Below are 26,826 nucleotides of genomic sequence, written 5' to 3'. Positions count from 1 at the left end.
CCGTTACTATTCATCGGGACGGGTCGTTCCGATCCCGTCCTGTCCCGTGAACAGCCCTAATTTCAATCTTGCAGCATCCACTAGTGGGCTGCATTTCATTCCTGACTTTAGATTCTAAGGTGTTTGGATAAGAACAAAATAATAATTTTAGAAGTGTTTTACGATATACGAAACCCGTTAAAACCAACATTTCGATCTGTAGCAACCACAAGTGGGCTACGTTCCATTCTGACTTTAGACTAGGGTGTTGGATAAGAACAAAATCATAGTTTCAGAGTGTTTTACGGTATACGAAACAAATATGTGGAGGAATTTACTTCGATTTGTGAAAAAAATGCTTCTGAAAAGTAATTATGGGATTACCCAAATACCCCCGAATAAACTCAAGACTTTGTCTTGCCCAAATAAAAAAAAAACCACATTTTGAAATAAAAACTCATAAATTTCAAAGTTTTATTAAATTTATTCCTCTTCTTTAATTCTGTTACATACTTTTTATTCCAAAAATTTACCTAGATAATTTTTTACACGCAATAAAATTCAATATTTTATCCCACATGAAACAAGATTTTTTTTTTCAATAAAAGGGGTCCCCACCACAAATATTACTATAGTCAAAGAAAATAGAAAAGGAATCTTCAAGGTGAGTAGTATAATATGCATAAGGGCCTGTTTGGCTAGCCTTCAAAATCATGGTTTTGGTTCCAAACTTGCCAAACGGGGGAAGAAATTGACAAACCATGGTTCAGAAGAAATGAATTCATTTTGCTTCTGGCTCAAATTAGAAAGTATGATTGTATCTGTTAGAGTAGATCTCAACAATAATATGACTTAACATCCCTCAATTATTTTTTATAAACATATTTATCTCATAGCTTATAAATATATACACTATTAATTATTATTAATTATGTTGGTATAAAAAATATATTATTAATAATTTTATTCTTTCAAATTAAAATATATTATAAAATCTATCTTTATGTAACTATTATATTCACTTATGTTTTTAATTAATTTGGTATATAAAAAGTGCTTCTGATAACAACTATCCAAACAGTCTCACTTCTCAGAATCACTTTTTCACAAAAATTTATTATCCAGAAACTATTCTTCAAACTATGATTGGTTTCATCCAAACACTCTTGAATCGATGCACCCAAGTGGAGCTGAGCCTATTGCCCCTTGCTATATTTAGATCTGCGAATGCCATAGTCCAAACAAATAGCCAGCCACACTTTTTTATTTATTTATTTAACCATATCATCTTACCTCCTGTCCTGAATATAACGTACCCTTCAACGTGATATCTTTAGACTAGAAGTTATATTTGTTAGCAGATATACTTTATCTGATTCTAAATATAAGACCATTTACATACAAATATTTAGGACTGGAGGAGCACATTACAACCAAAATTTATATTTAGAATTAGAAATAATTAAGATACAAACAATATTATATGTGCGCGCTGAGCCTGGGTGTAATAGGTGCTCAAATTATTCACCGGACACCGTTCAATGCCTAGGAATGAAAATTTTATGCAAGATATATGAAAATACCACATTAAATAAGACTATAAGGGTATTACGAGAATGAAACAACTAAAATTAATACAGAATACAAACATATTGAGCTTTATAATAGGATTTTTTCAATTTTAAATATAAGACAAATTTTGGGAGCCAGAGAGTTTTTTTTCTTAGTAATAACGAAAAAAGAAAGGGAGATGGACTTTTTAACATGCATATGCATTTATAACCTCAGGCGACGAGGCAACGCGGGGGTCCTTTCCCGTGTTCCTCCCAGTTTTCTTCTTTCTTCCTTTTAGGTGGCACGTCTCAGTAAAGTGGTTCAACCACTGGCCATGCTTTAAATTCTCTTTCCATTAATTAACCTTCAAATTTAATCTCAAGTATAACACATGAAAATAAAGTTATTACAATTATGGGCGAACATCACCGTCAACTTCAATAATGAACGTGAGTCCCCAGTCCGATATTTTGATGCCAAGTGGGCAAATTTTCTTAGATTTGTTTTTATTAGTAAGTCCAGTGAATCTCAGTTTAATAAATGAATCAAACTTTACAGCTTTTTAGTTCAGGATTGGATTAAGTAACCCAAACCCGACGGAAATTGTGTTGTTTTCAGTATCAATTCCCCCCTCCCCCCTCTAAAGAAGTAGTAGATACTATAGCATATACATGTCTTTCACTTCTCCTTCGCAGTTTCACTTTCGGAAGAGATGTTTCTGTGATGATTAACTCAGACGGATAGAGAGAGAGGACAAGAGTGGAAGAACAATGCTTCTGCGATAAAAAGATAGAACATATGTAGCGGAATTGCTGTTACTGTGAATCTGGAGCTCATTCGCTTTTCAGCGCCACCCTAGAGAGTAGAGAGACACCAGAGACCCACATTAAAAAGTTTGAAAATTGCAGAAGAAAAGGGGAACGAAGCAAGAAGGCCTTGCCTTGGCGAAAAATGGTAACACTCAACTCATTCAAAGATCAAACCCTTCGTCTCACCAAGAAATTGCTTCCATGGGCTCTCTATATTCTGCTTCCCATTGCTATCCTTCGCTTATTCTTTTCCCTCTTCCTTTTCTGCCTTCTCCAACCACCGACCTCCCTCACTCCACCCTCTTCATCGCTTCCTCCCACTCTCCTCCTCCTCACCACCATCTTCTTCTTCAGGTACAACTATTTCATCATTCATGGGTTTCCCCCTTCCTTTTTCTGTTTGTCTAAGATTCTAATCAGAAAGATGTTTTTTTTTGGGGACTATATTCATTGCAGAAGCAGCTAGAGCTGAGCAGGCTTCGATTTTTCCATGTGACTACTTCAATGGCAAGTGGGTTCGTGACAGAGAGGTCCTCTGTATAATAGTTCGACTTGTGGTACAATTAAACAAGGCCAGAACTGCATCGCCCATGGAAGACCAGATCTGGGTTATCTTTACTGGAGATGGAAACCCACTCAATGTAATCTCCCCAGATTCGAACCTACAGCTTTTCTACAACTTCTCAAGAACAAACACTTAGCTTTGTCGGAGATTCCATGGCCAGAAATCAGCTAGAGTCCCTTCTTTGCCTTCTTGCCACTGCGTCAACCCCTAACCTCGTATACCGAAACGGTGACGACAACAAATTTCGCAGGTGGTTCTTCCCATCTCACAATGCGAGTCTCTCAGTTTACTGGTCTCCCTTTCTTGTGAAAGGTATTGAGAAATCAAGCACAGGACCAAATCATAACAAGCTATATCTGGATATTGTTGATGAGAGATGGGCAAGCGAAATGGATCAAATGGACATGATTGTGCTGTCTATTGGGCATTGGTTCTTGCATCCTGCCGTTTACTACGAGGCTGATTCGGTCTTAGGTTGCCATTACTGTCCTGGTCTGAACCACACAGAGATAGGGTTCTACGATGTGTTAAGAAACGCCTTAAGAACTGCCCTTAATAGCATCATTGAGAAGAAATCAGCAAAAAGGGAAGAAATTGATGTGACAGTGACAACATTTTCGCCTTCACATTTTGAAGGTGAGTGGGATAAAGCAGGCGCTTGTCCAAAGACTAAGCCTTACCGAAAGGGAGAAAAGGAACTAGAGGGAATGGATAGTGATATGAGAAAGATTGAGATAGAAGAAGTGGAAGCTGCAAAAGAAAAAGCTAAGAAGAATAACCATAGAGGGTTTAGATCAGAAGCATTGGATGTGACAAAATTAGCATTGATGAGACCAGATGGGCATCCAGGTCCTTATATGAATCCTTTTCCATTTGCAAATGGAGCTCAAGAACGTGTTCAGAATGATTGTGTTCATTGGTTGGCCAGGTCCTATAGACACATGGAATGAAATTTTTCTGCAAATGGTGAAGAAATGGGAGAATGAGGACAGTATGAAATGAGGTATTCTATTTCTCGCTTGTTTGCTGATTTGGCTCTGTGATTATTTATGAATGCTTTCCTCCATGTAGGGGAGAGGCAATTCTTTTTTTCTTGGGAGTGAATGATTCATTATTGGTTTATTGATTCCTCCGTATGGTGGAAAGGAAAGGAAGAGGATTTGGAAACGCCTGTATTTGATTTTAAAGAGGGAAATTGGAAATGGAAAGGTAAGAACCAGTTTCTACCAGGAGGCAATGATAGTATTTTCGGAATTTATTATGAGGTTGGTGGCTGATCTCCAAACGTACAAAATGCTTTAAATTAGGAATGTGAAGCTGGATTGCTGGAAGTTGCCCAAAGTGCTTGGCCAATTTTTCTCTGTCTTGCTTCATTGGGTAGTCATCAATGTTGGGTACTGTTCGTTTTACTCACAAAAATTCCTCCAGGTTGTAAAGTACCCAGATTTCACAGGAGCTTAATCTGCTTAAAAAATTTATTTGGCACAGACTAACTAGAGATATTGTGCAAAATATTAAATTTTTCTTTCTTTTGTTTTTGGTGTTTTTACATATTGTAGTTTTCCATATATTTGTGGGGGCATGATGGTAAAATTCAATTTCCCAAAAAATGAGAATGGATTCCAATACTTGGCGCAGGAATGTAAAAGAGATTCTCATCTCTATTTCTCGCTTTCAATTCCAAAATTATGGGGAAATGGATTGAAGGAAAAAAATATTTATTTGTACAGCATGAGAAAAGTTCTCTTAGTTTTAAAAATAATTCTTATTGTTTTTAAAATAATATTTGTCCTTACTAGTAATTGTAAGATTTAAGCAAATTTAATTACGCACGCATTAAATCCTTGAAACTACCAGTTATTATTCTGCTTTTTTTGTTTTCCTGCTGTCTATGCCAATAATATCACACGAATTTGGATTCTCTTGATATACATAATTCTAATTTCTACCCGTTGAATTAATCTGGCGTTTTACATTGATATAAAAACTGATTTTAGTAATTTAGCAGCCTGAGAATCGAGACTGTTTAGTTAAAGTTTTCTGAAGACAAATCCTTTATGCATCTCCAAAGATGAAAAATTATATTGCTTTTGATTTCTTTAAATTAAACTAAAATATTTATATTTTCTTTTTTTAAAATAAAACAATGATCACAATTATAATTTAAACTATATGTATTTTTTTAAAAAAATATTAAAGCAGAATATAATCAAATCGAAATTGTATAATTATGTATAAATTGACAGTATCCATATCAGTCATGAATTTTTTTTTTTCTCCGCCAACGAGACATCAATCTATGTATATAACAAAATCAAGTTCACAATAAAGCATAAACTATGGTTGGGGGGAAAAAAAAACATAACTGTGGAGTTAATAATCAGCTTAGATTCGTGCTTTAGATTATGAGCAGGGAAGGCATATCTGATATCTCTTCCGTTTTTCGATAACACAAAGAAAGGTACATCTCTGCTTAACGGAAGAAGAGAGCAAAGTACATCTCTGATGAACATATGCATGTTTGCGTAAAGATATCTATGAAGATGGGCCGTATAAGTCACCTGTCTGGTCATAAGTAGGACTTGGATGGATCCAGTGTCGAGTTAAATTAGGTGGCTGGATTTCGTTCACAACCCTGCTTTCCAGTTTCACCACTTCTCTTTTATCCCAAGATGACCCATGAATGGTGACATACGTTTCTGCTGCTATTCTCATGACTTCGCATACTTTCTGAAATCTAATTCTGCTACCCCTGCAAGCAACATTCCCATTTCACTCCATGGCTGCAGCAATTTCCCTCTCCCTTCCTTTGGATCCACAAAATCTTCTTTATCCCTGTCGCCTCCGCCCCAATACTCTCTCTGGACCTCTGCAATCTCGTTTCTTTACTCGGTTATCACCCATCTATAAATACCCACTTACTACGTTCCATAGAGAGGGCTTGTGCAGCTTCAAGTCTTCTTCATCTTCCTCTTCGTCCCACTCTTCAACAACACCCACAACCCCAACCCCTTCGCACCACGAAGACCCCTTTCGCACCGGGCGATTTCTGAGTAATGAAGAGCTCGAAAAGCTTAGATTCCTTCAAAATTTCCTATATTTTAAGGAATTGGAATCTGGGTCTTTGTGGGTTCGGGTAATGGGGGCGGAGGAAATGGACATGACCATTGGGTTGCTTGCCGAATCCTTTGCTGAGTCAATGGTATTACCCGTAGGTTATGTTTCTGTGTTGAAGTTTTTGGTGAGGCAGTACTTGATGGAGAGAAAAATTCAAATGCCGCACATGGCTACACTTATCGGTTTTTACAAAGAAACTGGGGAAGGTGGTGAAGAACAAGAAGTGCAGTTGGCAGGGACCGTGGAGGTTTGTTTTAACAAGATGGGTGCCAATGCTTCTCCTCCAACACCAACGCCTCCCAAAGATTCGCCTTACATAAGTAATATGGCCGTAAAAAGTCTTTTAGGAGGTATTCTTTGCCTTAATAGTTTATCAATTAAATAAGTTACCTGTTGGGTCTCTTTTGGATTAATGCTCTTTGTCGAATTTATCACTGTCACAGTATGTATGCCTGATCCTTGTCTAGAAAAAGGGATTTTTTCGATTTTTCTTCTCTGGGGCCTTCTAAACTTCCGACTGCAATAATTTAAAAGCGTCATGGGCTTATACTTTGTTATTGGAAAATCGGTATCCCGGCTCAGACAAGGCTTAAATTGGTGAAGTGATGAACTAAGTCACTTGATTGATAGTGATTCATACTGTCGGTTGGAAACATTGAACTGGGCAGAATCTTGAGGGCTTGTTCGTTGATTTATCTTGTGCAACACATAGGCCTAACAGTCGTATATGGAAAAGTTAGTTTGTTATTGTCAGCTTAAGATGCTATTTTGTGTCTTCTACTTGACTTCTGTAAATCCCTCCATGCACTGTAATTTGAAACCCCCCTGCCCCAAAATACACACAAAAAACCCCAAATGAGATAGTTTGAATATGTTCTAATCATTAAAATCTTTATCGAATCGTGAGAACTTGAAATAACTAGTCTTTCAGTCCATGCATTTATGCATTGAGTTTATCTTATATCTCCATCCTCAACTCGTCTTTCAATCTATGCATTTTTGTATGTCCATTCTCCAATTCTAACTTGGGTGTACTTGTCTGCGGACAGATAGAGGACAAAAACAAGTATGACTTGCTCCTGGCTTAGTTCCAGATGTGTCTTTTATCTGTAGCAATTCGAAATTTGAATTAGGAAACATGCAATTCAAACAATGAAACTGCTCATGCCATCACCCACTATGGTGATAGTAATATCATTATCGCAATCATCAAATGGCATCATCCCCAGGGTCATGCCTTTGGTCAGAGTATCAGCCCACATGTATATGATTTCCTGTTTCCAAATGTTGGATTTCAAGAAGTTGAGTAAGTTTGCAATTCCATGGTCGTGCTGCCACTTTTGCATGTCATGATGTGATCCCTTTAAATTGAAAACAATAGATAATGTAAGCAAAAAGCCCGAGATTCTTGTCATCAATGTCATCCTTCTTTCTCTTCTTTCTTTTTTAGATGGTTTATTCTGTAATTTTCAAATCAATGTGTTGTTTGATGAGTCTTATACATTCCATAGCATGTACACTCTGAACAAGAAATAGGAATTTTTTTTAGTTTTAATTTTTTGTTTGAATTCATTTCTGTACCATTTCTATCAACTTTGTTCCACGATGATACACATGCTGTGGAACCTAGAACATAATGTTATTCTCAAAAGTCCCAAGCAGTCCTCCTTTTAAACCCTTTAGTTCGTCTGATTTAAGTTTTGGATGACACTGTATTTGAAGTTTGCATCCTAAGTTTTTTTGTTTCTGATATTTCCTTGCAGGAGGGGCATTGGTTGGCATCTTCTAAAGGCAGGCGAGGAGCTAATTTCTCAGATGAGTTCCTCAAGAGAAGTTTATTTGCATTGTAGAATGATTGATGCAGCTCCGCTTAACATGTATAAAAAGGCAGACTACAAAATTGTAAAGACAGATAGCGTATTAGTTCTGCTGATGTTGCAGAGACGCAAGCACCTGATGCGCAAGAAACTTCCTCTCTTGAGTAACCCTCCAGAGTCAGCCGCATCAGAATCTGATACAGAAACGTTTGCATGAGGACAGGCAAGGGTTTAAATTATTTGGTTAAAGCCATACTGTCGTTGTCAAATTTTGGTTGGAAGCTCTGTTTCTTTTTTTTTTTTTCTCAATTGAACTCCCTCAGTATTATATGCTTGAATGTGCCCTGTGATAGATTTTCTTATTTCCGTGTTTTTCATATTTCAGAAGCAGTAGCAACAATCATCATGGTGGGTTGAATTATGAATAGGGATCAAATGAGTGGTTCAGGGATCCCTACCTGAATCCCCCTATGTATAGGGCTGAGAAACTATGTATAGCAGGTAAATCACATTTAGTCTTCTGGGTTTCCTCCCCTTTAGTTTGGCGAATTACACTTTCTTCTTAAACAGTCAATATTACTTAACTTTTTAATACAAAATAATAGGTTTTATGGTGTTGATCATCTTGTAATGTCCCTCCTCAAAAAAATATAGTAATTGAGTTAGGGACATGTTTCTTGATGAAACTCAGTAGTACTAGAGCGCATGAAGTATGGAAAAGCTAATCACCTTGAATTTTTTTGATGCAATCAAATATTGATATTATAAGTATGTCTCTACATTTGAGTAATGTTCTTCCAATCTGTGGAATCAAGTCAGTAATTCCAACGCAGCAAAATGGTAATGTTAGTAGATGGACATTTTCCAGAAAAGTGGTTTGTTCTTGTATTGGTCCGGTGGGTACTATTGTCCTGTGACAGAGGGATGGGAGTGGGAGAACAGATGTGGAGAGGCTCCTTTAGGAACATCCAGATTAGCAATGCATCATATATAATTATGCCAAATACTTCTTCCTGGCCATAATTTAGCTTCTTGTCTGAATGATAGCTGTCTTTATTCTCCATAGAAAACCATCATTTACCTGGTTGCTAAACATCGGATTTCACTAGATCATTCTCAAACTATGCATAACCATTGCCAAGCCTTTTGAATTAGTATAGATTATCATTTGCAGCTCTTTTACACATTCTGCCATAGAAGGCCTCTCACTACTGTCAGTACGGATACATCGTGATGCAAGATTGGCAAACATAGCTACGGACTCGATGGTATAAGAATTTCGAGCCATTTCTGGGTCTATCACCTTGCGGAGCCTCTTGCGGTCATTCAGTATGTTCCTCACCTGTATGTCAATGTGAACAATATCAACCCGAACCCTTTTAAAACATGTAAACCAGAATGTTTTACGATGAGAATGCAGACAATTGCCACTCATATTTAGGGATGCAAGGACAAAATTGGGTTACAAAGGAAAGAAAGTCACGAAAAATAGCTAGTTATTACTAATGGCAAATGTTGTGGAATGAATGAAAGTAATAGCGCCGATGACTCTCTAGGTTGATATGTTGCTTTGACATCCTCAAGGAAACATTCAGTATGTATATTTTCTTTTACCTGTAATACAAGGTTTTGATCATTTGGACCTTGGTTTAAATCTATAGCTCGACGTCCTGTCAAAAGCTCAAGAAGAACAACTCCAAAAGCATAAACATCACTTTGTAGAGTGAGTTTCCCCGTCTGTTGTCAAAGGAAATAAATTAATTGTTAGATGCTGTCAAATCTTGGGTGGCAATATCTGGACACAATACTGCTTCATTGTCCCTGGACATGTAGGCTTTTGAGTGATAGGGCAATGTTATGTTTCATTGAGAGAAAAAGAAATAGATAGGTAATGTCAAGTTTACTACCATTACGTGATAAAAGGTACCACTTGTCGTCGCGCCACTTATTTGGATTGTGTTCAATGAAGCTCATATTCAAGCATCACAACAACTGCATGAAACTTTAAACTGGAATCTTGATTATTAGATTTTGGTTGTGTACTGTGAACTACTTAATCAATGATCAGCCAAGTTTTGATAACATGCCTAAAAACCTTTGACGTAAAATCTTGAGCTATTTAAAAAGGTTCTGAAAATTGTCTCTTTTCACTCTGAGTCTCTGAAACAAGGGGATTTTCCACAAACCTTTATTGAAGGCTTTTATTATTATTTTATCCATCTAAGGTCTGAATCGATGGCATTGGAGGGGCACTTGTAATGTAAAAAGAGAAATGAACAAAGCAACTTGGTTTCAAGATCGTCTACAAACAAGATACATAAGGTCCTCGTTGCTTAGACGTGATTTTGTTTAGTCCAAACTGATGTGTTGAGTGAGACATATTTAAGCTCGTCATTCAAACTGACTATTTCCTACGAATTGAAAACACCATTACAAAGATAACCTACTTGGTAAAAAGACTCATAAATTAGAGATTTTGTGGGTATAAAATTTCTCTGTGCCCCTACTTTATAACAACAACAAGCCTTATCCCACTAGATGGGGTCGGCTACAAAAAAAAATTGTTGAGTAATAATTACAAAGGCAAAAGATTGAGTGAATGGGAACGTCTTCCCTTGCCCATGCTAGAGGGGAACTGTTAACCTGACTTATCTGCAATAGTGAAAAACTCCTGTTATTATTTCATCCTTATACTTCTGAAGTGGACCGCAATTTTAAAAGTTGACCTATTTCTGCTCTCTATCAGTTGGCGTAATGTATTGGCATTGAGGTTCGGTTTGGTTTTGCTGGCTAATACTTAAGTTGGCACTGTATTTATAGTGGACTTAATCAACACAGCCGCGATTAACAGTCGTTCCCCTATTGTTCATTCATTGATAAAACTCACTTAGAGAAGTTTGGAAATGTTGATATACAGCCTTAATCAGTTATGATGAAACGATGAAAAACTGAATTCCTGGATATTCTGTGCATATAATCCTGTTTTGAGGCATCATTAAATTCCTAAAGATATGATTTAGATGTGGGAAGTCTATTGCATTACAACTATTAATGAGTATTTTCCCCCTTTAATGTTATGTATTGGAGTATAGTTTCATCCTCAATTGTAGGTCTCACTTAAAAAATCCAGCAGAAACTTAATCTAAATAGTGTTGAATCAAGTGGAGAAATGCATAGAAGCATACCGATGTATACTCAGGGTCAAAGTAACCAAATGTCCCAAGCACTCTGGCGGTCACGTGTGTCTCCTGTCCCTCTGGCATTAACTTAGCTAGCCCAAAATCAGATATCTACCAAAAGAAAAGAAAAAGAAAACAGCTAATTAATTTTATCTCGGTACATAGTATTTTTAGGAATATTGCGAGTCGCTTTGGTTGGGAGCGTATCTATACCTTGGGTTCAAAATTGGCATTTAAGAGAACATTGGTGGATTTGAAGTCTCTGTGAACAATAGGAATTCCAACAGCAGAACTTGAATGGAGATATGCTAAACCTCTTGCTGCTCCCAGTGCCACTTTGAGTCTTTGAGGCCAATCCATTTTTCTCTGCCCAATTCCTAAAATGAGGCATGCATTAGTAGGAGTTTTATATTAGGATTTTTGACATGAATATGGGTTTGAGCACATGACACACCATTCAAATGATCTTGCAGGTTCCCGTTATGCATATATTCATACACCAGGAACCGGTGCTTTCCATCAGCGCAATAGCCTATTAGAGAAACAAGATTCGGGTGGTCAAGTCTACTCAAGATGTCAACTTCAACACGGAACTCTCGCTCTCCTTCTGCTTCTTTAATTGCTGGCAGATCCATTTTCTTGATTGCTACAACCTGTAGAGGAAGACAATAACATGTTAACATGTCTTCGCATGTTGTTACAAAATCTTGTTGGTTTACTTTGCCATGAATTACTGTTTTCTACTGTTTATATTAAATGGTGGTATCACTAACAGTTTAAAAGCTCTAAAGCCCGATTTGTTTATTGAATCAGTATTAAAAGAAGTTCAGGAATCATGATGAGTTTCCTCTAGCTAGGAACTTATATCCAGAAAATATTACCTCTCCAGAACGCAAAGCGCCTCTGTACACTCTGCCAAATCCTCCCTTTCCGAGCAGATTATCATCACTGAATGATCCTGTTGCCTCTTCCATCTCCTTGAGTGTGTATACTGATGACCCATGCTGCCTTTTTGTGGGCCGGGTTGCTTGTTCTTCAAGTTGCCAAAACTCCAGAGGTTTGTAAATCCCTGAAATGAGTATCTAAATTTTAAGGTTGTTGCACAAAGAAACAACACTCTTGGCACAAGTAGCATTAGAAAAAGAGTAGAAAAACAGGAGAAAACAGAAACATACAGGGGTCTGTATGGTCCTGAGACTTGCTTCTGCGACGCTTGTTCCAGGCTGAGACCAACCCAAATGGCATGATGAACCTACCTTCAATGTTTCTTTCTCTGTTTGAGGGTTTTACCTGCAGATTCTAACAGAGGAAACAGGTAATTGGATGGAGATGTTTAATCCCATAACACCCTCATTGATACAAGTAAGATCACACTGGAATGTTTTACATGCGTTTTGGAGAATATCCCATATAAGGATTTGGATAGCAAGGGAATAATTTAAGGAGTACGTATGGAGCAAGTGAAGTTCAATTAGAATAATACTCAACAACAAATCTCACAACAACCTGGCATTTTTTCTGGGACAGAAGCAGCACAAGGAGGAAGAGAGAGAAACAGAGATATGTGCTTTAAGGAAAAGAGAAGGCCTGAGAAAGGAAAAGTAGGTATGGGGCTTGCTTACCTATAGGTGGTGGGAAGAAGTGGTGGTGGGGCTGTGCTTATAGTATGAAAAGGAAATGCAAACTGCAACCTCATTCTCCATTATCATCACTTATTACGTCTTACCGTTTACAAGGAAATTGAAAATGAGGTGAGGGTTGGCAGGGCCTTTTCATTTGTTCTCTTCACTGCAGAAAAAAATTATATTTGAAAACACCGAGATCTTGGTTTAACTAATGGGAATTGTATTAACTTAATCAGAAGTCTTGAGTTCAAATTTTAAGAGCGTAGCCGTATTAAATACTAGTTCACAGATTTTTGCGGTTTTTTAGTCCTACCTAATTGGATTCAGATCAGTTTAGGTTTCGTTGAATTCTTCATAGTGATGCATGTTTAGAATACTATATGAACTAATAAAGGGAAGCAAATGTTTGAACCTGTTTCTATGTTCTCTTTCTTCTTATGTATGGTGTAACTGTCAAGTGTTATCAATTATGTCTACCCTCCATCGTCAGCAATTGACTATGACTTTGCCTTGGACACCGATAATAAACCATACACCATGAACGTGGGACCCAAGGTCAGTTACCATCTGGAATCGGATCCGGGTCGGGTACCATCTCCAGCGAGTCTACGTCAAAGGAAGGTAAAAAGATATACAGAAGAAAAGGGAGGAAGCATATAGTATATTTTATATAGCTGTCAAGCCAAAAGATTGATTAAACTTGCAGGCAAACTAATAGTGAAAATAAGGTCGGAAAAGTCATGCATGCGTGGAATAACATTTATGAGGGGTTGTAGAAAATAGGGAGGATGATGAACATTTCTTGGTAGAAAGAATTAACTCTGTTTCTTATACTATATGTCATTAATTACTTGCATTGAATGAAAATATAAAATAATAAAAACGTTTGGTTGATGTTAATGGTCAAAGGTGCATAATTATGTATTTGTGGCCTGTTTGTTTGAATTTGAAATGGAGTTTTGGGGAAGCAAAGGACATAATAGAGAATAAAGGCTTTTTTTCCCCTGAAAGAAACGAATGGAAGCTTACTCCCGAATTGGAACCCATTGCCTCCGGAAAATGCGATGAAGGAACTCCAAACCATGTGACCCCTTGGGGTTGGGATCCATATTCCAGAACAAAAAGCTATTGCTGCTCTTCCCCTAAATTGGCGTACTGGAATGGATTATTTAAAAAAAATAGAAATGATAGTCTAGTAATTGACTAAATTACCCTTAACATTAAAATATGATTATAAATGAAATTCCCTATAAGGTTCTGGCTTATCCTTCCTATTCCTTCCATGAACAGTGTTAAGATGTCAAATGTGAGTAGATTTGGCTTGATTTGTGGAAAAGTATTATATCGGTGGACTAGAAAAGAAACGTACAAGTGAAAAGGACCTATGCAATCAGTGATTTAAGATTTGAGTTAAAATATAGTGTCATATCCACTTCTCGATGTTTTTTTTTTTATGGCTAAGTGCAGATAGTTTTTTATTGGAGGTAATCTTGCTTGAGGTATTATCAGAAACTTCTTTCAGTACGAATTCAAACCTCGATTTATTACATTGTGATAGACTAGCTCTTTTTACTAAATTTAAGGGTATTTGGGAATCAAGAAAAGTGCTTTTTTAAAAACATTTTTTCACAAATCAAGATAAACTTCTCCATATTTATTCCGTATATCGTAAAATCACTTTTAAAACAATAGTTTTGATTCCATTAAAACATCTTCTTAATTGTTTTGATTACTTCTATGTTCTTTTTCTTTTTCTTGGTTACATAAGAGGGCAACACCCAAAACAAAGCAAATTAAGTAGGCAGGGATCTAGATCCCAAACACTCTTCAGAAACTAACGCCCTCAGATGAGAAGGACATGAAGCCAAAAAAGTAGATTTGGATAACCTGTCCTTTGCAAGAGAGTCTGCTACTCGGTTTTACTGTCTAGTGATTTTCACCTCCCAATGAAGCTTTAGCATATTCATAATCTGAATGATCATGAGACTGTAGATGGACTTGTTCCTATTTCCAACAATTATGTCTACCGCTTTTTTTGAATCAGATTCAAGAATTATTTTTTTAAACCCCATATCCTAGGCTAATTTGAGACCTTTATACACAGCCCATTCTTCTAACTCAAGAACGCTGCACAAACCAAGAGCTTGTGAAAACCCTACAATCCAATTCCCATATTCATCTCTTATCACTCCTCCATAGCTTCCTCTACTTGTTGATGCTAACATTGCCCCATCTACATTGACTTTTACCCAATCAACAGGGGGAGTTGCCATTTAATAGAGCTACTAGACATTGATTGATTCCCCATAGTAGGGGTTTCATTTATCTACACAAATAATTTCCAAGTCTGCATAATAGTGAAAGCAGGATTTTTTCTGGTTTCACAAAATCATTCATAAAGATAGTATTGTTTCGCCATAGCCAAAGTGTCCAGCAAGCAACTTCGCAGATAAGATTCCACCTTGAAAACAAATGTCTTCCTAATTTCTTTTTAAGATTCAAGGTAATCCATTCTCTCAAAGATACAGCAAAGAAGGCATTATGAAATTTAGAATCCACAAGTTGTAACCACATCTATGTAGCATATTGGCAATCTCCAAGCACATGTAAGATATCCTCAACCTCTAAATTAGAAGAATGACATGAAGCGGATGTGGCAGACCACTTACTATGTGAAGCATCAGTGGGTAATCTATTATTATAGACTAACCACATAAAAACTCTTATTTTTTTAAACTCCTGGCCAATGCCAAATCAATTTATAAGTAGAGCTATATAAATTAGGAGGGTTCCTCTCAATCAAGAAATAAGCACTTTTCACAGTGAAATTACCATGGCTAGTACCTTTCCACATCATCACGTCATTTCCAAATTTGATAATGGTGGGAGTCTAGCTATAAGGCGTTGTTTCAGTACCAAGCCTCGTGGAATCCCATGACCCATGAGCAACCCAATCAACTACTGTCGAACCATTCTCCCCTTTGATAAAGGTCTTAAACACAACTCCTTTATTTTTTAATCTGGAAATAACCACTTATCATTGAAGAAGTTGACATAAATTCCATTTCTGACTTGCCACTGTATGTATCTTGTTGTTGCAGAGCACAATTACCGTTCAAAATGTTATCTAGGCCCAAGTAATTGCTAGCAAAAGTAGGATCAGCTGTTATCCCCTCCCTTTTGAGATACTCTCTGGACCCAAAAGTGGTACAAAAGTTTTTTTTGTTCGGGGAGGTGTTTAGGAACAAAAACCTGATTGAGTACTAAATCAGTTGAGATAGTGGGTTAAAGGTTAATAGGTCAGATTAGGGTTGAACTGGGGTCAGACCGGTAATTATTTAAAAAAAATTTAAATAAAATTTCAAAAATATTCATTTTTATTATAAAAATATTTTAATAAAAATAATATTTAAAAATATCCTATTAAATGAACATAGGGAGTGGATGACTGAGCTTTGGAGAATGAAAAAAGGAAGAAAAAGAGTACTAATACTACCTGCAACACGTTAACTCTGTCATTATTGCCTTGTCCATCTTTTCATTTTCATTTTGAATCCTGGACTGTGGCCTTATTGGAGCTTCTTCCTCTCTCAATTTTCCGATCTTCATCTCACACAACGACACTTGAGTGCTCACCTCCTGAAGCATATTCTCTTCCCTCTTCCATGCTCTTTACCTTTTAAAAATTTCACTTCATTTTTCATCATGATTTTTCAGGAGTTTTCCCTTCCAGTAAGTTATTTTTTGTATCTCTTCCTCTATTTTCCTTCTGTTCTTTCTCACCCTCTTTCTCTGTTTTTCAGATGGACTTTCTTTTTATTTCTCATGGCTCTTACATGTGAGTAGGGAGCCTTGCCTTTGATTTTGACTTGGCTGTCTGATTTTTTTTTTCCAATGTTAAACGACATCCTTTTGTAGGATTGGAGGTTTTAAAAAAAAAAATTACGAACCAAGCAACCCATCTAACCGTCCACCTACTCGGTTTTGACCGGCTATTATCAGTCGAATCGGTTTAAAAACAGTTCATCCCAGCACTAGTTTTTTTAGCAAACCAGACCAAACCAACCACCGGTTCACCGATTTTCCGGTTGAACCGGCCGGTCCAGTCTGGTTTTTTCCTTGGGTGTTGGGTAGCAGAGGCACCTCTCCTGTGTGCAGGCAGAGGAAATCATATGAATATCTCTGTTTTTGCTTTTTTGGGCAAGTAAGTGGATTGAAGGAAAAAATAATTAGCCTAAAAAAATCGTAACATAGAGAATTTGAGGAACCGTAAAAACTTGTGTACGTCCTCTACTTCATTCTCTCTCTTTCTCCTGCGAGGATGATAGATGTAAAGCCTCTAATGAGAGTTTGATATCTCATATATCTCTGTATTTCATTGATTCTAGTGTGATTTTTATGAAATTATATGTTTAATTTTGAAACTAATTGTGATGAAATAGTAATAATTACTTGGAAGGAGCGTTTTGTAATTTCATGAGAATTCAGGTTCAGAAATCAAAGAAGGGAACATTCAGGGACTTAGTGTGCAAAAATGGCAGACTTTCTATAAAAGGTGCCACGGCGGATTTGAATAAGCACCGCGGCGAATTTGGTTCAATAGGCAGCTCAAAGTCACTCATCTAAATGACACAGTTTTGGACGTGCGCCGAGGAGGATGATCATAGGTGCTGCAATGGATGACGGATATCAGCAATTTAAACCAGAAGAACGTGCGATAGATTCTGGAGAAGGAATGGAACTGGATCTTGGAGCTATTTTGGTTAGCATGCGGATCCTGAACTAATTTCAGTTGGGAGGCATTAGTTACAAGTGAGTGAAGTATTTAGGGAGGATTATTCAGTTTTTCAGAGAGAGGTTTTTCATCTTCATCTCTTTTTTTGTTCTCTCAGAATCCTTGTACAGATCTGCCACATTCCATTCATCACCATTGCTGCGATAAAGTTTACATTCACCAACTTGAATCTTCCACCCTCCATGTCTAGCTAAGCTCCAAGGATTTCTAGGACCTATAATGGAGCCCAAGCTATAGTTTTAACAGGGAAGAGTTTAGAGTTTGTAGGTGTTTAATTTCAGTGACATTATGATTGTGTTGTCAATCTTTGTTTCTGGATTCAGACTCATGTCTATCTACTTTTGTGATTTGAGATTTGGTTAATTGTATTCAAAGGTTATTTTCTTGATTTAGAGTAATGATGTGTGATTCTGTAGCTAGGTCTAGTTATGGATTTATACATTGTGATTGAGTTCTTGAGAAGTATTGGTTGATATTTCTTTTGGAAGTAGCTGAATCTCCATTTAATCAATCTCATCTCATTAGAAATCAATTCAATTAAAGCTTTTAAACTCTAATTAATGCAAAAAAGGCTGTGAAGGCAAAGTTATATCTCCTAGGAATCATTCATCTCGTTGATTTCCAAGCTCAAAACATTCTCTGCTCTGAAGTTTTGAATTTCTGTTTAGTAGCATTTGATTCAAGTTCCATAAATGATTTCATATTAGTTGCCAATGCATTCACCTAATTTCTACCCTAATTTGTGACTCAATCACTTAACAACACTATTAGACATTTGAGTTCCTTGAGATCGATCTCTGGTTAAGCATCATCTACTGCATTAACAAGAGTAATTAAATTTGGTTTTAAGTGACATAAGATCAGAGTTGCAAAGTAAAGAGCAGTCCGGGGGTGAGAGGGATGGATGAAATATGAGGTGACAAAAATGCAGCTAATCATTCATCCAATGATACAAAGCTCCAGATAAGTATGTGAAAAGAGTTTTACTTTTACTTGCATAAACATATTTTTTTAAATGCTTATATGGGATGCCAAACTCCCCCCTACTGTGCCTGCAGTAAAAAATAAAATCACTTTTGTAAATCGTAAAATACACACGATTGTATGAGTTTGCTCGGAATGACTATTGGAGTCTTTAGAAGTCGTTTTTTATTTATGATTTATGTTTTACAGGATAAACGTGTGAAATAAATTTTGTTTTGATTTACGTAAACATATTTATGATAAGCAACTTTGGACAAATACTTTACTTTTGACCTTTTAGTTTTACAACTCCCAGAAATAAAATAAATTGGTCAATCACACCGGCTTCGCAATAATAAACACAAGATCTACATTTCAAATAATATGATCAACCGCTGGCAAAAAAAATAAAAGGAATAATATGATTAACTTATATTGTTAAATACTACCTCTTGTGAATAAGGTCTTATAATTAGGATCGGAGATAGCAATAAAAATGGTAGTCAAAAATTAAAGGAAAAAAAACACTAAAATATCTTCAAAAATATTAAAGGACAAATGAAGGTAAGTGAATTTAAAATCCTAATTCTGACCCCAGGTATCATTTTGAAATTTTTGAATCTTGGTAAAATTACACAAACACTATTTTTTTCCTATTTTTTTAATACTTCCCTCTCAGCACTTCTAGCCGCCAAAGCTCTGGCGACATGTCATCAGAACTCCAGTGACTGCTCTTTTTTTATGCATTGACTACTTTTTTTTTAGTTGTTGATTACATTTATTTTTAGAACTATAATAATTACTCTTGTTTAACTACTGATTACTCTCATATTGTGATTGACTATTTTCATTTTTAAAATTTTGGCGACTACTCTTATTTAGCTATTGACTACTCTAGTTTTGCTATTGACTACTTTTGTTTCAAAAATTCAAAAAATACATTAAGTATTATTAGAGATCTAGTGACTACTTTTTGTTTAGTTATTTACTACTCTTATGTAGTTAATAGCTATATAAAAATAGTCACCGAAACTTTGAAAACAAAAGTAGTCAATAGTTAAACTAGAGTAGTTAATAGCTATATGAAAGTAGTCACCGAGAATAAGAACAATATTTTTTTTTGGTACATAAGAACAATATTGTCACTTCACTATTTTAAAATTTCAAAATAGTACCTCGGGTCTAATTTAAAATTTTAAAATTCACCTACTCTTATTTATTTTTTAATATTTTTGAGGGTATTTTAGTTTTTTTTTTATAAATAAATTGAGACCGAAATAAACTATGGGAAGTAGTGAGATCCTCGATGTCACACGCCTGTCACATTGTAAAAATTAATTTGGATGGCCCATTTGCTATTTCTCGCTAAAACTAACGGACTGTATTTCACCCCAAAAACGAAAAGGGGACTATAATTTATATGGTCATGGCGACGTCACCGACCGATGCCACCATGCAATTGCTCTTGCACCAACCTCACATTGTTACGCTTAAATAATGAAATCACACCTATTCAGACTCTTAACCATAATCAATTATAAAATAAGAAATATCATTATTTCACGGTCGACCAATTTTATATTATCAGTATATTTTAAAAAAATTATCATTAACTTCAATATGAAAACTTCATGTTTAGCACAACAGAAGGCACTGCACAAATAACTCAACGATTTTATTGCATAAAAAATATAGATTATATAAATATTTGTTTTCCCATCAATATCAACATGTAATGTAAAATGCATAACAAGCTGTTCAAAACGCACTTTCTTTGTCAAATTCCATTTAAAATATGGGGCTTGTGAGCAGCAGCAAAATAGTAAATGGAGGGGGATACATTTCTATAGCATAAATTAAATGAAAAGAAAATATTTTTGAAATAAAAAGATATCACATATAAATTAATAAAAAAATTTGAAAAACCCAATATACATTACTCTTTTCACAACTAGACTAGTGGAACGTATTGCACATAGCTCAAAGGGAACTATAATATTTTCCCCTGGTAAAGTTATTGTCGTTGCATTAGCATATCACATTTTTTCCCCTTATTTAATGTACTATCAGATATTAAATGTAATGTCCCTCTTAGCGGGGTTCAAATTTTGATTCGTTGCCCTTCCTTTCATTAAATCTAATCTCTGTTAGTGGAACAATATTCTACTTATTCTTGAATATTTGACGCGATTCATGCACTTACAGAATTACAAGTTTCATATCAATCATACAGTTAGGCCAACACACAATCAACAGGCCAGTGCCCAAAGTTCAAGTTTTCCTTTTCTTCTTTATTTTTGCCAGGAAAAACAAAATCAAGTCTTCAGTAATTCTAATTACTACCTTTAATCTTTAATACAAGAACTAGTTGACTAATTTGAGTATATTAAAAAATTAGTTAAGTTAGTTATTTGTAATAAATATGTGTTGTTTTTCTTAAAATATCTTTGTTAATCAAGTATATTGATTGGAACTTTTATTATCATAAGGACAATCTTGAGAAAAATATATAGATATAAAAAAACAAAATAGATTGAGATCTTATATTTAAGATCAAAATAAAAATTATACAAAATTTTATATTAAGAATAAACAATGAAAAAGTGCTTTAAATATGATACAAAACTCTCAGCTACCCGTCTCTTGACAACATTACTTCTGGGGTCTTAACTATCAATTTCTCATGAGGACCATCTTGTAAATTAAGATTTTATATTTAAAATTAAAATAAAAATTACACAAACTTTTATATTAAGAATCAAATAGCATAAACAATGAAAACGCTCTATAAATATGATACAAAACTCTCAGCTACCCGTCTCTTGACAACATTGCTTCTGGGTCCCAACTATCAATTTCTCACAACCAATTTTACCTGCAAAATTCAACTCCCCCCCCCCCCACCGTTCCACAGAGTGGTAGTTCAACTACTCCTTATAGTCATCATAAATTCACACGTATCGATAAAAATCGTTAAAATTATTAAATTTGTTATAAAATTCAATTTATTTTTAATATTATCCTTATTAACTATTACCTCCAATCTTATTTATAAAACCTCATTTGTAGACTACAAATAAAGTCTTATAATTACAACCAGAAGTCATATATTCAATTCCGACATCATATTACTCCCTCCGTTCCTTATTATAAGAGACAAATAACCGAAGTACATTGATAAAAAAAAAGTTAAAATTAGTTAAGAACAATTATTGTGTAAAAAGTATTATTTTTTTTCAAAAATGCCCTCATTAATAAGGAGAGAGAGCATGAGAGAGAACAATTAAATTATTAAAAGAAAGAGAAATGGGAGAGAGGAAGAGTGTGAGTTGGAGATAATAAATATAAGTAAAATAGGAAATCAACACAAAAAAGTAGAGACAACTTTTAAGTGTCTCTTATATATAGAAACATGTCATAAGCATCAAATGTCTCTTATAATAAGAAACGGATGGAGTAATTTTTACTCTCTCTCACTACTCTTATTAAATATAAATATATACGGAGAAAAAATTTAATGCTAATTGAAATTATCACAAGGCCTTATGAAAAGGATGAACTTTTTTTCCTCTAGAAGATGTCTTGTACTCTTTCCGTCCCTTTTTATAAACAATATTAAACTCCATTACATAGATTAAAAAGTTAGTTAAAAACAATAAATAAATAGAAATTAGAAGTTTTTTCCCTTGAATATATTTATTTTGGGGGGGGAGAAGAGTATAAGAAAGACGATAAGAAATTATTATAAAAAAGAGAATTATGAAAAGAAAAAAATGTGTGATAGAGAAAGGTAATAGTTTGAAAAATGAGATAATAAATATATCGAGTCCTAAAATAAGTAATTAACAGGATAAGATAAGAAATTTGCTATAAAAATTTAAGACAACTTGTAGATATTATTTATATCTAAAATAAAGAGAGGAATGGTAGTTATTACTTATAAACTGAAGACTAGGGAGTGATAAGGAGGAGAGAGAGAGAGTAGCTCCTAATGAATTTATTATGCCTCTTGTCCTCACGCACCGCGTCATTCCTATTTATACTTCGTCCTCATTTTTCAATTCCTAACATTCTACATTGTGTCTCTTTTATTTCTTGATTCCTTTCTGCTTCACAGAATTCCATGGCTACGGCTGGAAAACTTGAGGTAGAAGTGCAGGTGAAGTCTCCTGCAGACAAGTTCTGGGCAACCATTAGGGATGTAACTATCTTCCCCAAGGCCTGCCCTCAGGACTACAAGAGCATTGAGATTCTTGAGGGTGATGGCAAGTCTGCTGGTTCTGTCCACCTCGTCACTTATGGTGAAGGTAACATGAACTTACATTCTCCTCTTGTTAATGTAGTCATCCTGTTTGTTCATTGGTCTCTGAGAAAATCATGCTTCAAACAGCAAAACCTTCATTTCCCTATCGGTGCTAAAGTAAACCCTAGTCACAGGAAGGATTATTCTTATCTGTGTTTATCTTTGGTGAGTATCACATCTAGCTATCATGTAAGCCTTGTTTGAGTCTACATAAAAGGAGTATAGATCCAACATTATTATTGGACTTAGTCTTCATCATGCAAGTCTTCATCATGCAGGTTTTAATAGTGATCAGTAGGCCTTTTGCCCAAAATGGTTGAAGCTTTCCTTAACTCTTTTATAGCCTTCTAACTTCTCTTCTGCCACCAACGTGGGACATTTCCGACACATACATGCGCAATTTGCATCTTAAACCTTCTTTTTTTTTTGGATGGATTATGTTTATGTTTCAGGATCCTCACTTGTCAAGACATCAAAAGAGAAAATTGAAACTCTTGATGATGCTAAGAAGACACTGTCCTATAGTGTCGTTGGAGGAGACTTGCTGACGTACTTCAAGCTTTTCAAGGCACACATGAGTTTAGAAGCCAAGGGGGAAGGGAGCCTGGTGAAGTGGTGGTGTGAGTATGAGAAGGCAAGCGATGAAGTTCCCGATCCAGATATGGTCAAGGACTTTGCAATCAAGAACTTCCAAGAGGTGGATGCCTATATTCAGAAGGCATAGAGAGGGTAGATATGCCTTTGAAGGACTATTAGATGGATTGATAAATAATGTGGCTGTGCCACTTCCATTTGATGCTATCTTGGACTTGGTTAAAATCACAGGACATGGCTTTCTTCATGCTTCTGTATTGTATTGATGAATTGATTCTCCTGTTTGGTGCCTTTTATCCCATTATTGATGAGTTTCAGAATAATAACAATGTTGCAAATGAGTAATGTCTAAGAGCAAGTTTGTGTTACTTCTTCAATCCTAAATATAAGACTCGGAGGAAATATATTTGAAAAATGGATACACAAACATATACTAAGTCAAGTCAATAGTTGAGATTTGATAATATATATTTAAACTGCTTGATAAGTCGCTTATATATAGCAATGAAAATGACAATATACTAATAGTAATTAAATTATGATTATAACCCTAATAACTCATACGATATGTTAAATGAGTTGCGCTGTTCATATGAATGATATGATTTCTTATATAGTTTATTCCATAAATATGTAACAATACTTCTTTAAAAATTCCACTTATGACAAAATAACTAGTAATTATAAATAAAGATGTACAAAAATGACAAGAACAAGAACAAAAAGACGGAGGGGGAAAAAACAAAAGCAGAGCAAATGAAACATCACAAGTTCAATCTAATTATAATTGGCCGGCTCTTCCATTTTTATTTTTATTTTCCTTCTCTCTTAATATTGTCTGCTTCATTCACTCTTTTCGTGCAAACACATCACAAGTTCGTTGATCAAACACTCTGTTCATTTTCTCACTGGGTCCATTAATATGTTACTGCTTTAACACTGTTTCTCTTGATTCTTTTTTTTTTTAAAAAAAAAGAAAAATTACAAGTATTCTCATCCAGGTTTTTCTTCCCATTCAATTAAAAGAATTTTCCACTAAATATACCGCCATGATCAAGTGGGTCAGTTTTTTTGTTTGGACAAAAGAACTTCATATGAACACTTAGATCTAAAACTTCAAAATATTTACATGTTACAGCAAATGAAACCTCAAAGACAATCCCTTTGCGCATATATACACAGACAGACAGACACACACACACACACAGAGCTCCAATTACAAGGGAACAGAGGGGAAGCTTCTGGATAATAATTGACTTCCTCTAGCGTTCTGAAGCTTTGTTTATACTTGCATTTCCTTATTTTCTTTTAACAGAGGAGCTTTCTTGTCCAAGGAATCTGAGCTCTCGTCACAACCAATTTTGTCTTCATCTTCCTTGATTTGTCCCCACATGACACTATAATACCCTATTCCAGTTATAGTTGTTCCTACAACACTGAAAACACATATTTTAGTACCAATATAAAAATAGCATTGAACATGAACATATATTGATATACATACGTACAAATGTAGAATATAATATATTAAATGAGAAAAATCTAAGGTACCTTCCAAAATGAAGGCTATTAGGAAAGAAAGTGACCCCAAATATAGTTGCATAGGCAATTCCAAAGGGTTTGAATATTTGAAAATAAAATGGACCCTTCAAGCGTGTGAACCAGACTTGGACGGTGGGACGAATCACACCCCCAAATAAAGCCTATATAATGATTTTAATATGCCATACAATCAGATTCCTGGTCAGTATGTGTTGGCCTGTCATTATGAAAGAGTTTCTGAATCTAAATGATAAATAAACTAATGCTTACAGTCAACACAACGAGAATAAGCTCCATCTTATGCTTCAGCTTCCATGCATCTGAGTCTCTCTCAACCATTATCGATACAATTGCACTTGAGATTGTCCCAAGGAAGTTATAGTAGCAGATCACCTTCATTGGTTCTGGGTAGAGTTTAACAGTTCCCTTCTGAAGCAAAGAACGAAGTTTGATCATGCAGAACCAGAAATCAAGATATGCAGATGAAAACAGGTACAGTAGTTGAAACTTGAAAGGTGCATTCCTATGAGTTTCTTGGAAAAGGATTCGCACCTGCATAAAGTTCCAAAGTGAAACTGAGAAAGAAGCAGCAGCAAGCAAGAGTCCACCAAGAACCCAGAACTCTGGGGTTGAGGAGAAGATGAAAAAGTGCTGAGCATGGCGAAGTTGGTGAGAAGAGGGCCTTATGAGTGGGCCCTTGAAGAACTCAGCTAGAGCTGCTCCCATTATTGATATCAGAGTGCCCATCACTTGGAATAACGTAGCAGAGCTTCTAAAGTTTAAATTTTTCTTCCTTAAATAGTATCAATTAAGTCGAATCAGGAAGATTATCATCAGAAAATAAAAAGGAGCACCAGAAAATGAGTGTTAGAAACATGCAAAAGCCACCTGAGAAAGAGAGAGAGGAGGAAATTGAAGGAGGGGATCAAAAGACCCATCGCACATACGAGTATCGGTGAACTATAGCCAAGACCCAGGAATGAGAATGTCTGAGACAAAGTTATCCTGCAAAACCCATCAATGGCGGGGGGGAGAAAAACAAGAGAAAGATGATAAATATTCATTTCAGAGCATATTCAAATGGAACAGTATTGATTCTTAAAACTGGGAAAGAGAATATACCCTGTAATTCCCAGGAACAAGAATCTCATAAACATGGAAAAAGAAAAAGGTGGCAGCACAGATCTGTCATTAGAGTGTATTAGATAGGAAAAGAGGAAGAGTATTAAAGTGGCCAGAGAATTGGTATATACAATGAACACAAAAGGACTCATTCCATTAGTTAATGCACTTTTGGCGAAAATAGTTAGTCCAATAGTGCATCCTTCCATGATCACCATCACTATAAATGGCATCACTTCCCATGTCTGAGTCTTAGCCTCCATTAATCTTCTGTTTCTTTTGCTGACAAGTTATATGTCAGTGATAGAAACTGAACAGAAGTCTTCTCTTATAATAGCCAGAGAGACTTCTGAGGCTGAGAATCTATACCCTATGATTCTGCGAGAAACCTGATTGATTCTGTGTGTTTGATGATTCTCGTCAAGATATAAAAACAGAGGGATGAAAAGAAGATTCATGAGGAATTGGGATAACCCTTCACAAAGTGGGGAAGCTACTCTTAAGAGAAGCAGCTACTCGAGTGTCCCTAGATATTAAACAAGGGATCAAAAGCTGACGTCTGAACTAGTTTTTTTGCTTTTAAATCATCAAATATTGATCACACATGTCGTGAACGTATTTCCCGCTTAGGTTTACTTATAATTTTGGGTTTTTGTTATCTTTCTTTTATAGTCAGGTTCCAAGAAATTTAGTGGTGATGTATTTAAAATATATGCCACACCGTGGCCTATTCAGACGTTGTTTTATGAATCTAAGTGACCCCACAGAAAAACAAATGATTAATTGTGGAAGGGTTTTCTGATATGAGGGAGAATGCTTTCGTGGTAGGCATTAACAGAGGGCCTACCTTGAAATGATTAGT

General features: G+C 35.6%; 5 protein-coding genes across 5 annotated transcripts; 3 read left to right on the top strand and 2 right to left on the bottom strand.

Annotated features, from left to right (window-relative positions):
- Positions 1-2,221: 2,221 nt before the first annotated feature.
- Positions 2,222-23,604, top strand: LOC114731859 (MLP-like protein 423). Its single transcript, XM_028919101.1, has 4 exons — positions 2,222-2,227; positions 2,404-2,409; positions 22,525-22,710; positions 23,159-23,604. The coding sequence occupies exons 3-4, from the start codon at positions 22,527-22,529 to the stop codon at positions 23,428-23,430; spliced, it is 456 nt and encodes a 151-aa protein (XP_028774934.1). The 5' UTR covers positions 2,222-2,227; positions 2,404-2,409; positions 22,525-22,526; the 3' UTR covers positions 23,431-23,604.
- LOC114731862 (protein ALTERED XYLOGLUCAN 4-like) lies at positions 2,799-7,827 on the top strand (the record flags this gene model as incomplete). Its single annotated transcript, XM_028919105.1, is given in 5 exon segments — positions 2,799-2,867; positions 2,870-3,040; positions 3,043-3,829; positions 3,831-3,910; positions 7,788-7,827. Coding segments are annotated over 4 exon segments (1,106 nt in total), but the record flags the coding sequence as incomplete, so codon positions are not given.
- LOC114731861 (uncharacterized) lies at positions 5,396-11,844 on the top strand. The gene is made up of 5 exons (XM_028919104.1): positions 5,396-6,355; positions 7,158-7,330; positions 7,788-8,064; positions 8,227-8,342; positions 11,494-11,844. Exons 1-3 carry the CDS (start codon positions 5,687-5,689, stop codon positions 8,056-8,058), a joined length of 1,113 nt encoding a protein of 370 aa, XP_028774937.1. The 5' UTR covers positions 5,396-5,686; the 3' UTR covers positions 8,059-8,064; positions 8,227-8,342; positions 11,494-11,844.
- On the bottom strand, positions 8,548-12,650 carry LOC114731858 (probable serine/threonine-protein kinase PBL28). The gene is made up of 7 exons (XM_028919100.1): positions 12,196-12,650; positions 11,902-12,089; positions 11,475-11,673; positions 11,234-11,397; positions 11,027-11,131; positions 9,456-9,578; positions 8,548-9,183 (listed from the first exon to the last, which is right to left on the bottom strand). The coding sequence occupies exons 1-7, from the start codon at positions 12,263-12,265 to the stop codon at positions 8,947-8,949; spliced, it is 1,086 nt and encodes a 361-aa protein (XP_028774933.1). The 5' UTR covers positions 12,266-12,650; the 3' UTR covers positions 8,548-8,946.
- A 770-nt stretch (positions 23,605-24,374) lies between the features above and the next one.
- Positions 24,375-26,351, bottom strand: LOC114731863 (WAT1-related protein At1g70260-like). The gene is made up of 6 exons (XM_028919106.1): positions 25,965-26,351; positions 25,731-25,847; positions 25,395-25,635; positions 25,113-25,271; positions 24,852-25,003; positions 24,375-24,736 (listed from the first exon to the last, which is right to left on the bottom strand). Exons 1-6 carry the CDS (start codon positions 26,225-26,227, stop codon positions 24,583-24,585), a joined length of 1,086 nt encoding a protein of 361 aa, XP_028774939.1. The 5' UTR covers positions 26,228-26,351; the 3' UTR covers positions 24,375-24,582.
- Positions 26,352-26,826: the final 475 nt, after the last annotated feature.

The sequence above is a fragment of the Neltuma alba genome, unplaced genomic scaffold (assembly GCF_004799145.2).
Source record: "Neltuma alba isolate B1F8T4 unplaced genomic scaffold, ASM479914v2 tig00012854_pilon, whole genome shotgun sequence".
Lineage (NCBI taxonomy): Eukaryota > Viridiplantae > Streptophyta > Magnoliopsida > Fabales > Fabaceae > Neltuma > Neltuma alba.
Note: the sequence above shows the minus strand (reverse complement) of the source record. Positions and strands in the feature narration are given on the sequence as shown.